Genomic DNA, 12,021 nt, shown 5'->3' on the forward strand with positions numbered 1-12,021 from the left:
ACCACCAGCAATGGGGTTTTTGCCATCTGACTTCTGACTGCTGAGCAGTCCAGTTCTGAAATTCCAACCTGAGGGCTGATTCCTGGGGCCACTCTTGGTACCAGCATGCCTTAGTGTAGGTTCCTCATATGAGGACTTTATTGGCAAGTGTGAGTCCAAGAACTTGGAGCGAGGGACAGGGGTTATAAGCAGGGAAGGAAAGAGAGCCATTGCAAGGATGCATTGTCAAATCAATCACTTCCTAAGGCATTTGTTGCTTGATCCTGCAAGAGTTAGAAAGGTATATGAACTATCTGAGGAGAGTCTTTCTGAAGGGAAAAAGAGAGAAGCATCAGTTGTTCACTCCATTACTCAAAGATGTGTCCCATGATGCATCATCCACTCCCCACCCCTGCACTTCTGGGTTGCTCATGTCCCCGTGTTGACCAGTTCCAGCAGACCCATGACCTCCAAGACACAGCCATGATGCACGTGAGAAGCCTGAGGCATGGGCTTGAGGAGAAGCTCACTTAGGTTATACTTCTGGTGCCTGAGTAACATCCATGGTGGTGAAATAAGCAGTAAGTGAGGCCAAGAGGATCTGAAATGGGGTATAAGAGGTGTTTGACATACTTGCACACCTCAGCTTGTGCATTGCGATTCTTTCCTGGTACCTATTCAACCAAAGAACCCTGAACATACTTTAAGTCTCAGCTTTCTCTTTATAAAATAAGGAGAGTCACCTCAAGCTTGTAGGATTGTTCTGAGAATTAGAGATCCTGCATGCGTAAAGCCTGATCATGATGTCAGTTCAGCAAATACACTGTATGTATGTGTGTATGCATAAAAATACATACATATATATTTATTAGTCAGATGTAAAGTCTTCCCAATTGATCACGAGGATTGGGGGTGGTGAGGCCAAAGTCACAGTTTCCACCTTGTGTGAGCCGGGAATTAGGCTTCTGCTGCTCAGACAGCCAGAACCTCTCTGCTGTGCAGTTAACCTTCAGTGAGCAACTACTTCGTGCTGTGCCGGGCTCTGGGCACCCAGAGACCAGAGACATTCCTGGTCCTTGCTCTCAGAGCCCTCCCAGGCTGGTAAAGACGGGCAGACAACAGCAATCGCGGCGCTGGAGGCAAGCCCAGGAGACATGGGAGCACAGGAGTCCTGGCGAGGTCCTAGGCCTCGGCAGGCTTTCTCTGAGGAAAAAATGGTCCCCAAAGCTGGAGGACTGTGTAGGCGTAACCAGGCCAAGACAGAAGGCAGGGCAAAACGTTTCTCACCAGATCCGCCAGTGCACCTCCGCCGTGGTTTCCTGGGTCCCTGCCGGGCTGGGGGTGGCGGCTGGTGCCGTGGGGGACAGAGGGGTGAGTGAGGCCAATGCCTACCGCTCCCCCCGCCCCCGCCCCCGCCCCCACCCGGGCAGAAGGAGGCGGGCGCGCGAGTGCCACACTTCCCGGGGGCTGCCACGTGAACAGACGTCACCCGCCCTCGATCACTCATTTACAACTCAGAAAAGATTTGACTCATCCATTCCATCACCGGTTAATTACATTTTTATGGCCAAAAAAGAATGCGAGGGGTTGAAGACTTTTTGCCTCTTGACAACCGTCCTTCGTTACGCTATTTTATATTTCAATAAGAAAAGAGGTATAAACAAACAGGAAGAAGACCCCACACGCTTCAGTATTCTCTGTGCCGCCCCCGCTCCCCAGCCCCCCAGTGTCCCCAAGTCCCCCCCCCGGCGGCGTCTGTCTCTTTAAGAACCCGAACCTCGGCCTCGATGGGGCCGGAGGAAGGGCGGGCTCTGGAGGCGGAGGCCTCTCGGTCTCCGAAGCAACGTGCCCTGGTACTGCGGTCTCTTTAAGGAGGCGGGGCTCTGCCCGGAGGAGGCGGAGAAGCCCCGCCCCCCGGATCTCCGGCTTCCGGCAACTCGGCGGGGCACGAACCTACGCGGAGCAACTGAGGCCAGAGCCTTCCCGGGACCGGCTGGACGCCAAGGGCCCCCGAGGTGAGGCGGCCGGGTCGGCTGGCCGGCCCGGGACAGAAGGGTTCCGCGATCTCCTGCGCGCCCGGGCCGCTGCGGCCCAGCTCCTCCCCCCTAAAACACTGCCTCTGCTTCTTGGGCAGCTCTTTCCCAGACTTGCTTGGGTTCAGCGTGTCCCAGGCTGCAGGGTCACCCTCACTCCAGCACCTACTAATTGCTCGGCTGTGCACTAAGCGCCTTACACTCACTGTCTCATTTAATGGCCTCCGACACCTTGTGAGTAGGTACCATTCTGAACCCGTTTTACAGATGAGAAAACTGAGGCCCCGAGAAGCCCACAGTCCCACAGCGAGGAGAAGCAGAATCGGGAATCAAACCCAGGTCTGTTGGACCCCAGAGCCTGTGCCCTTAACCACTGGCTAGGCTGAACTGCCTTTGCGCTTCACTGTCCTCATGACCACCTCTCAAACTCTAGCCTCCCCTTCCTCACCCTTACAGCTCGAGGCTGTACCTCGTCCTTGAACACTCAGAGTGAGTGAGATTGGATGGAACCTTTGGACCCCCCAGGGTTAGTTTCTTTATGATAGTTTCATAATATCTGATGCTAAATGATTATACAGGACGTATCACACCCCACTAAAAAAGGAGGCGAGGGAAATCAATACCATTTCTAACAGTGAAACAAGACTTGTTTGCATATATTTTATTCTGGTATCCTATGAAGTTTATTTTTCCTTTTTAGACCTCTGCAAATTTTCTTCTTACTAATTGGGAGAAGACCCACTGGCTGAATGGCAGCTGTAGATGACTTGCAGTTTGAAGGTACATCAGTTGGGTGCCTACCTTTTATGATCAGTATTTCCACAGTCACAGTGATGGGTTTTCATTGATAGACTGGCATTTATATTTAAGAAGATTATTTCAAACATCTTGGTAAAAAAAAAAAAAATGCTGGCCACATCCAGGTCTTTCTGTTTGTCCACACCAGCTGTTTTTTTTTTGCCAAATAGCCCTTCAGATTGGGAACATCATTAATTTAATACAGTGATTACAAAAAGCGTTTATAGAGTTACTACTTTAGTTCAACAGACATTTACTGAGCACCTACTTTGTGCTTCGAACTTACTAGATACAGGAGATAAAAAGATAAAGGAGAAGTTTTTTACTCTGCTGGAGTAGATAAAAGTGTAAAAAGGTAATGACGATGAAATGTGATCAGGTCATTCCTTCACTGAAACAGTAAGTGTCTCATGAGTGTGACTATGAACCAGGCAGTTGTTCTAGTTACTAGGGATAGAAGAGTGAGCAGGACAGTTCACTCCCTTATGTAGCTTTCAATCTAGTGGGGAGACATTAATTTGGTAAATGATCACTTCAATATGTATCCACAAACTATGAAAGTGCTGGAGGAACAATTCATCACTCATAACCTGGAGCCTGACCTAGACTAGGGATCGACAAATGCTTGTCTTGTAAATACTTGCACGGCACTTAGTATATGTCAGGCACTGTTCCGCTTTACTAATATTAGCTCATCTAATCTGTATGTTAACTTTATGAAATAGTTATCTTATTCTCCCTGTCTTACCAATGAGGAAACTAGGCACAGAAAAATTAAGTAATTTGCCTAATAGTTAGCAAGTGGTAAAGCAGGGTTTGAACCCAGGCAGCCGGGCTTTCCAGCCAGTGCTATCTGAGGAAGAGATGAGATGTTTAAAGAAAAATCCGCCTCCATCTTCCACATGCATCCAGCCTCTAACCACTTCTCATCACCTCTGCCTCTCACCATGCTCAAGGTCACCATCCCCTTTTGTGTGCATTATAGCCCTTACCTTCCTTCTGGTCTTCCTGCTTCCTCCCTTGCCCCCCTGCAGTCTGTATTTTGCAGCCAGTAGTCCTTTAAAATGAAATCAGATCATGTCATTCCTTCAGAACCTTCCAGTGGCTCCCATGTCACTAGGTATGAAAGCCAGAGCCTTTTCTGTGTTGGGAGGCCCTACAAGATCCAGCCCTCCACGCCCTCTGATCTCCTCTCCTGCTACTCTTGCCCTTTCTCTCTCTGCCCTTCCCACATGGGCCTGTCACTGTCCCTCCTAGACACCAAGTACACTCACAGCTTAGGGCTTTTGTGTCGTCTTTCTGTTTGGGAATTCTTTCTCCAGATAGCCACGTGGCTTGATCCCTCAGTCTTCAAATCTCAGTTCATTCGAGAGGCCCTCCTTGGTCATCCTTTCTGAGTACGGTGTGAGAAAGTTCAACATAGAGAACAGCGTATGCAAAGCACCCGAGGAGGGAGGAGGTTTGTTTGACTTTTTTTTCCAAGTAATTGAAGGAAGGCCAATGTGCCAGAGCACAGATGGCGGCGGGAGACTAGCACAAGGTGAGGTTAGAGACGAGGCAGGAGCCAAATCACAGAGGACATGGTAAATGGTGTTTAGGATTTTGCTCTTTAGGAGAGAATGCAGGATACTGTGGGGGTTGTAGAAGGCTTTTCCGAGGCAGATGGTAGTTCCGGTGAGAAAGTGGAGATCAGGACCCTTCAGGTGGAAGACATTGTGTCAGAAAAGGAACAGAGACCACATACAATGCAGGCTATGCCAGCATGTAGAAGCAGAGAATGTTGGTGACGGAAATAAAGAACGCACCAGGTTTGCCCTCAAGGAGCTGAGATGGACACGAATAACTCATGTGGAGCAGAACGTGTGGACAGTCATCCTATGAGAGGTACACACATGCTACGTTCCAATCAAACCATGCTACCTGCTGTTTCTCGAACAGGTCACACCTTTTTCCATCTTGCGGTTCTTGCTCATCCCATGCCTTTTGTGTGTGGTGCCATCCCCACCCCGCCTCTGGCTGTCCTTCTCATATGGCATCTTCTCTAAGAAGCCTTTCCTACTCCTGGCAAATAGATGAGTTATCATCCTCCTTTGAACATCTTTGACCTTTCTCCCTCTAAAGTGACCCTTTCCTCCTCCTTCTGGCATGCCCTTCTGCCCGCTGAATTTCTGCTTTTTAAATATGAGACTTAAGTGTATCTTCCTCTGTCTGATTCCCTCAGTTGTGACCATCTTTTTAAATGTTAGTGTCCTGTCCAGTCAATAAATGATAGCTATGACAATATTTATTATTATCTCATATCATCCTCAAAATTTCTCTGTAAGATGGGTGTTATCTACATTTTAGAAACAGAGATTCAGAAATATAGAGTCCCTTGCCCGAGGTGATGGAGTGTTAGTCTGAACTTTAACAAAGGACCATCTCACTCCAGAGCACCGTGCTGCTTGAACATTGCAGACTGAGGCTTGGCTGATTGTTACACATCAGCCACCTAATTAATTTTAGTCGCTCTGGTTCTCTACGAAAAACTGTTTACATAGCTGAAAGACAGTAGTAGCAGGCTCGGTTACCCTAGAGCCCCATCCTGCTGCCAGTTGTAAGATTCATGCTATGCTTGTAGTTTTAATTTTTTAATTTTTTAAAGATTTTCTTTATTTATTTGAGAGAGCGAGCGAGCAAGGGAGTGAGTGCATGAGCAGGGGCGAGGGGCAGAGGGAGAGGGAGAAGCAGACTCCCCGCTGAGCAGGGAGCTGGACATGGGACTTGATCCCAGGACCCCAGGATCATGACCTGAGCCTAAGGCAAATGATTATGACCTGAGCCTAAGGCAGACACTCAACCAACTGAGCCACCGAGGTGCTTGTAGTTTTGTAATAGTGCCCTGCTGGTACTCTTCCTTAATCCTTCCAAGGATCAGAGCTGCCTTGAGTTTTATTCAAGAGCAGCTAAATAAAGTTTGTTAGAATACCCAGAGACAGGAAGTCTCGATCATTGCTGGTGGATGTGAATAGTTGAGGTTCTTTTGGAAAGCAGTTTATCACTATGGCTTAAGAGCCTTATGAATGGTTTGCACCCTTTATCCTGGTGATTGCAGTGATAGGTGTTCATAGATAATAACTCAAGGGCTTTTTCTATGCAGGCACTTCTAACAGTGTTATTTTTATAACGAAAAGTTGGAAACACCCCAAACATCCAACTTACCGTCTCTCCTACTCCCTCCACCTCCCAGCTGATGGAATATTATGTGGTTGTGGAATATTATGTAGTTACGAAAATGATTATTGTAATGACTGATATGAAAAAATCATTTTTCTATAATCTCCACTCAACAGAGCAGGATACAGAATTGTTTATATAGTATCACTTCCTAGATCAGTACTTGGTACATTGTAGGCATGCAGTAAATATTTGTTGAATGAATGAATGTTCATCACTGGCATGAATCTTATGGATTCACTATATAGAAAAGGAAGCATACCAAAAATGATTAGTGTTTGCCCTTATATAGTAAGACTGTGAGTGATATTTATTCTGTGGTTTCTACTTTCACTTTTGACCCTATATTTTCCATAGTGATTACATAGGGCTTCTTGGAAAAAATAACTTCCATTAAAATTTTTTGAACTTGAATCAAAGAAGAGAGGTTTAGATTGGGTACGCGCTGTGGGCCAGCCACTCTGCTAAGGACTTTACTTGGGTAAGATTTCTAACTTTCCCCAAATTCTCTGAAGATATTATTCTCTGAAGGTAAATATTGTTCTCCCCATTGCATAGATGAGAATACCGAGGCTAACAGAGGTTGAGTTACTTACTCAGGCTCATTTCATTAGTAAGTAGCTGAACCAGGACTAAAATCCAGGTCTGACTCCAAATTGTGTTGTTTTCATAATCCTTTTTCTAAGTCAGCTTGATTTCTACATGAGTTTTTTTCCAGAGCCTTTTGCCATTTGTATCAAGTAGAATCTGTAGCAAAGCTGGGGTTGTAACAGCTTGCCTATCAGCGTTTCCAATGTGGGTAAGGTCTCCGGTTGCTTTCAGAATTTGGTGATGCAGCCACTTCAGCAGCAAACCCAGATACCACTACGATCCACATCGAGGGTCCTAGTGAGAGCCCGACACACCAACCAGGACTCCCCAGAGGCTCAGGAGGAGAAGAGGACGATGAGTTGCTAGGAAACGATGACTCTGACAAAACTGAGGTTTGAACTTGCCTTTGCAACTGGTTTTTCCTTTTAACATTTTAAAAGCTTCTTCATTCATTTATTCACTGTCTCCTGTGTGTCACATAGAGTGCCGGGCAGTGACAGCCCAAAGGTAGATCCCCTCGGGGTGGGGGCAGGGGGAGAGACAGGCAGGTGCCCAGGCCATTGTTACCCGGGAAACATGCTGGTGGAGGGGACACTGGGGCTGCAGGAGCAGAGTGAGGGCATTGTGGAAGTAGTGACCTGTAACTGAATCTTGTCACAAGGGTAGGAGGTAGCCAAGGGAAGAAGGCAGAGAAGGGTGATCTAGGCAAAGGAACTGTTCTGGCAAAGCCAAAGAGGCCAGAAGAGCATGGTACGCACAGTATGTTTCCCATCTTCACATACACAGGGAGCAAAATATAGGTGAAGACAGATGAGGCTACGCACTTGGCAAGGACCCAACCCCATGAGTAGGAATTGTATTCTGAATGCTATTAGGAGCTACTGAAAGATTTTAGATGATACGAACAGCTAAGTTTAAAGATAAAAGTACGGTGGCCTTGTGGGGTATAAATTGGAAGGAGCTGGGCTGGAGGCCAGAAGGCCAGGTAGGAGACCGAGGAGGTGGTCTAGGCTAGAAGTGATGAAGCCAGAACTAGAGTTGGACACAGGTGGTAAGGGGGCGGGCTCAGTAGGCCTTGGTGGGAAAGGGGTGAGGGAGAATATCAGGTGGCTGGTTTTGATCACAAAGATTTATTTCTTTTTTTTCTTTTTTTTAAGATTTTATTTATTTATTTGAGAGAGAGAGACTGAGAGAGAGAGCACATGAGAGGGGGGAGGGTCGGGAGGGTCAGAGGGAGAAGCAGACTCCCTGCTGAGCAGGGAGCCTGATGTGGGACTCGATCCAGGGACTCCAGGATCATGACCTGAGCCGAAGGCAGTCGCTTAACCAACTGAGCCACCCAGGCGCCCCACAAAGATTTATTTCTGTGTGTACTGTGGTGTGTTCTGGAAAAATAGTATTTCTATTAGTATTTTATCAATGCAGTCATGACTGTGATATCCTAGAGGAGCACCCAGTTTATAGCAGCGAGTCCACAGGCTTATTAAATAGTTTAGCTCTTGGGTGCCGAGTGCTCTTTGTGGAACTCCATGAAATATCAAAATAAGTACTGAGGTTTATGCTAAATTAAATACCCTTCTGTACTAGGTATTGTGGCAAGAGCTTAGGCCTAGGAGCCTAACTTTGAATCCTGGCTCAGCCAATAGTAATAGCTACGTGGTCTTGGGTAAGGTACTTGAACTTCCCTACAATTGGGTTTCCTCATCTGAAATATAAGAAAATAGTATGTCGACTTGTCATCATTATCATTACAATAGCTGATGTTCATTCCGTGTTTAATAGCTGCCGGACACCATTTAAAGTTCCTTACTTGGATCATCTTATTTAATCCTCAAAACAACTCTGTATGCCAGGAGCTATTCTTATCTTCATTTTACAAAGGGGAAAACCTGACGCACAAAGTTTAAATAACTTGCCTCGGTATACACAATTGATTAGAGTTCTCCAGAGAAATAGAACCGATATGAGGTGTATTTATAGAGAAAGAGGTTTATTTATTTATTTTAATTTTTTTTAAAGATTTTTATTTATTTATTTGAGAGAGAGGGAGAGAACATGAGAAGGGGGAGGAGCAGAGGGAGAAGCAGGCTCCCCACTGAGCAGGAAGCTCAATGCAGGGCTCGATCCCAGGACCCTGAGATCATGACCTGAGCCGAAGGCAGATGCTTAACTGACTGAGCCACCTGGCGCCCCGTATTTATTTTAATTTTTAAGAAATATTTATTTATTTTGTGTGAGTGCATGAGTGAGGGCAAGGCAGAGGGAGAGAATCTTCAAGTAGATTCCCCAACCCAGGGCTCAGTCTCACAACCCATGAGATCATGATCTGAGCTGAAACCAAGAGTTGGATGCTCAACCGACAGCCACCCTGGTGCCCTGCGAAAGAGGTTTATTTTTAATTTTTAAAAAAGGATTTATTTATTTATTTTAGAGAGAAAGAGAGAGAGGGAGGAGAGGTGGAGAGAGACAGAGAGAGAAAATCTCAAGCAGACTCCGTGCACAGCACGGAGCCTGAAGTGGGACTTGATCCCACAACCCTGAGATCATGACCTGAGCGGATATCAAGAGTTGGATGCTGAACTGACTGAGCCACCCAAGTGCCCCGAAAGAGGTTTGTTTTTAAAAATTGGTTCATGTGATTGTGGATGCTTGGTGCATCCAAAATCTGATGGAAGCAGCTGGTAGGCTGAGATTCAGGAAGGAGTTGGACTTTGAGTCCAGAGGCATTCTGTAGATCCAGGAAGAGCTGGTATTGCAGATGAAATCCAAAGGCAGTCTGCTGGAGAAGTCCCTCTTGCTCGGAGAGGTCAGCCTTTTGTTCTCTTCAGGCCTTCACCTGATTGGCTGTGGCCCACCCACATTGTGGAGGGCAATCTGCCTTACTCAGAAAGTCCACCAATTTAAATGTAAAGCTTATCCAAAAACACCCTCACAGAAACATCCAGAATAATGTCTGACCAAATACCTGGGTGCCATGTCCCAGACAAATTGACGCATAAAATTAACCATCACACTGAGCAGCATCAGGCATCAAACATTGGAGAAATATATAAGGGGGAAAAAAATCTTAATGCTGAAACATTCTATCCATTATCTTAATTTGTCTAGGAACTGGGAATATGTTACCAATAGTCTATGATAGAGACTGAATTCCTTGTCCTAACTTACGGAACATGGGTCTCTGGAGTTCAGTATCTTTTAATCCTAGAGTTCGAAAGAACCTTCAGTTCCCTCTGTTTCGGCTTCCCTCCCAAGATGTGAATGCCGTCTGTGGTATGTCAGAAAGACAGCACTTGAATACCTCCAGAAGCAGGCTGTTCATTACCATGGAAAACAGCTGCTGCCACTATTGGACAACTTTAATTATGGAAAACTTGTCCTTTCGATGAACAAATAATATCTGCCCTGTATCTTCCCTTGTCATGCAGAGCTCCTCATAGGCCATCTGTGCCTTTTGCTGTCTGAATCCTCGTGAAAAACCTGAAGTGGCAAGGGGCCTGCGTTCCGCTGTCGAATAGCTGTGCTGTTGGGATCGATGTGGCCCTCGTGTGCCTCTTCTAAATTGGAATTTTGTGGGGGTTTTTTGTTAGAGAAGTATATTTTAAGTTTTTAGTACATGAGAGTAAGTCAGTAGATCAGATTTTTGAGAATTCAGGTGGTGATAGTAGTAAGAATCTTGAGGAGGTAGGGGAGTAAAAGATACTTACACTGACTACCTCCCGTCTGTACATGTCCATGTGTATATATGCATATATATGTTATTATACCTGGTACATATTATATAGAACCGAGCCAGTCCTTCCTATAATCCTGTGAGGTGGATCTTGTTCGCTGTAGTTTTTCGAGAATGGAGTCTAATGATTTGGCAAGTCTGTCCCTGGTGGAGGACCAGGGATTGAAACCTTTTGGTGTGACTTCAGAACGGGTGCTTGTTTTCTGTCAGGCTGAGCTGGGCATGGCTGTTGCAAAGTTGCTGAATGCAGAAGAGCTCCGTCTTCCATGCATCTTGATTTTCCATTAGATCAGCTCCCAGTGTCTGCATAGCTGATAGAAGGAAATTACTTCTGTGTTCATTGTATTTTATTTTACCTCTGACAGTTACTTGCTGGACAGAAGAAAAGCTCCCCCTTCTGGACATTTGAATACTATCAAACATTCTTTGATGTAGACACTTACCAGGTTTGTAAACCAGTTTCACCTTTCCTTTCACCTGTAATGGAGACTTGTGTCTTTTATGGTTAAACAATCCCATAATGTGAAAGCTTTTGCATACTGGATGTAGACTTACAAAAGTAAAGGGTTATTGGCATTTGAAAATACTCTCATCGTAAAAGCTGTAATAATGGAGTTTCAATTTTGCAGTATTTGAATTTATTAAACTTTAAAGAAATCTTCAGTAGACTTCCTGCTGTGTTATTTTCCAGGTCTTTGACAGAATAAAGGGGTCTCTTTTGCCGATACCAGGAAAAAACTTTGTGAGACTATACATCCGCAGTAATCCAGACCTTTATGGTACGTATGCCCCGTTTTGCTTCTTTACCGTGTCCTGGTTGAATTCAGGTGAGCCCGCAGGTTGCCCGAAAAGTTGGAGAAGTGCTTTTGGCGGGGCATGCTACATTTTAGTCAGCTCTTCTGAACGTCAGTAACAACCTTTGCAAAACATTTTGGGGAAAATGCAATTCTGTGTTACAGTAATGCCGCGATGACAAATAATTAGTATGTCTTTTGAAAGTCTTCAAATGACACTACAAACTTGAGATGAATTAAGTCACTTTAAGAGGAGATTGTTGATTTTTTTTTTAAAAGATTTTATTTATTTATTTGACAGAGAGAGAGACAGCGAGAGAGGGAACACAAGCAGGGGGAGTGGGAGAGGGAGAAGCAGGCTTCCCGCAGAGCTGGGAGCCCGATGCGGGGCTCGATCCCAGGACCCTGGGACCATGACCTGAGCCGAAGGCAGCCGCTTAACCGCCTGAGCCACCCAGGTGCCCCAGGAGATTGTTGATTTTAACTTTAGAGGATTTGATGGTGGGGATAAGTGTGGGAAAGGTATTGTCACACTTACTCATTCATGTGCTGAGTCCCAGCTGTGCCCTCCGATGAGCTGGCTCCCCTTGGGACTCAGCCAGTGGCACTGGAAGTCTGTAAGAGCGATGGGTGGGGGGATGACTGTTATCCCTCCCCGCTATCTGAGATAGGTGAGAGGTTCACTCAGCGCTCCTCAGGCAAAGGGCTCCCACGGCCATGACCTCCCGTGTTTGAAGGGAGAAGAGAAGAGCCAACGGCTCTGGGTGCTTTCTGTGTGCAGGTGCTCTGCAAAAGACTGTGTACGTGGTCACCTTTAATTCTTGTAGCACCCTTTGGGGTAGGTGTCATCCCCATTTCTCAATGGGAAGCTGAAGCT

The 12,021-nt window shown here is 46.0% G+C and overlaps 2 protein-coding genes across 13 annotated transcripts in view; one reads left to right on the forward strand and one right to left on the reverse strand.

Moving 5' to 3' along the window:
* Positions 1 to 1,458, reverse strand: part of DIO1 (iodothyronine deiodinase 1) — a 38,483-nt gene extending 37,025 nt beyond the window's left edge. For 3 of the 7 annotated variants that reach the window (XM_064589103.1, XM_064589102.1, XM_064589104.1), the window contains exon 1: positions 3 to 1,455. Coding sequence is in view for 3 of the 7 variants with exons in the window: in XM_064589105.1 (XP_064445175.1) it covers positions 3 to 107 (105 nt within the window). In the remaining 4 variants the exon portion in view is untranslated. Of the gene's footprint in view, positions 1 to 2 lie in introns of all 7 variants that reach the window. The other 4 variants (XM_064589105.1, XM_064589101.1, XR_010410937.1 and 1 more) reach the window with 3 other exon arrangements.
* A 402-nt stretch (positions 1,459 to 1,860) lies between these two features.
* YIPF1 (Yip1 domain family member 1) overlaps positions 1,861 to 12,021 on the forward strand; it is a 36,197-nt gene continuing 26,036 nt past the window's right edge. For 3 of the 6 annotated variants that reach the window (XM_064589107.1, XM_064589106.1, XM_064589108.1), the window contains exons 1-4: positions 2,799 to 4,694; positions 6,849 to 7,009; positions 10,716 to 10,796; positions 11,042 to 11,129. In XM_064589107.1, the coding sequence (XP_064445177.1) occupies positions 4,640 to 4,694; positions 6,849 to 7,009; positions 10,716 to 10,796; positions 11,042 to 11,129 (385 nt within the window). In that variant the 5' untranslated portion in view covers positions 2,799 to 4,639. The other 3 variants (XM_045897651.3, XM_045897648.2, XM_045897649.3) reach the window with 2 other exon arrangements.

Source organism: Mirounga angustirostris, unplaced genomic scaffold (assembly GCF_029215605.1).
Source record: "Mirounga angustirostris isolate CCGP_5_RB_7025 unplaced genomic scaffold, mMirAng1.0.hap1 SCAF_4, whole genome shotgun sequence".
Lineage (NCBI taxonomy): Eukaryota > Metazoa > Chordata > Mammalia > Carnivora > Phocidae > Mirounga > Mirounga angustirostris.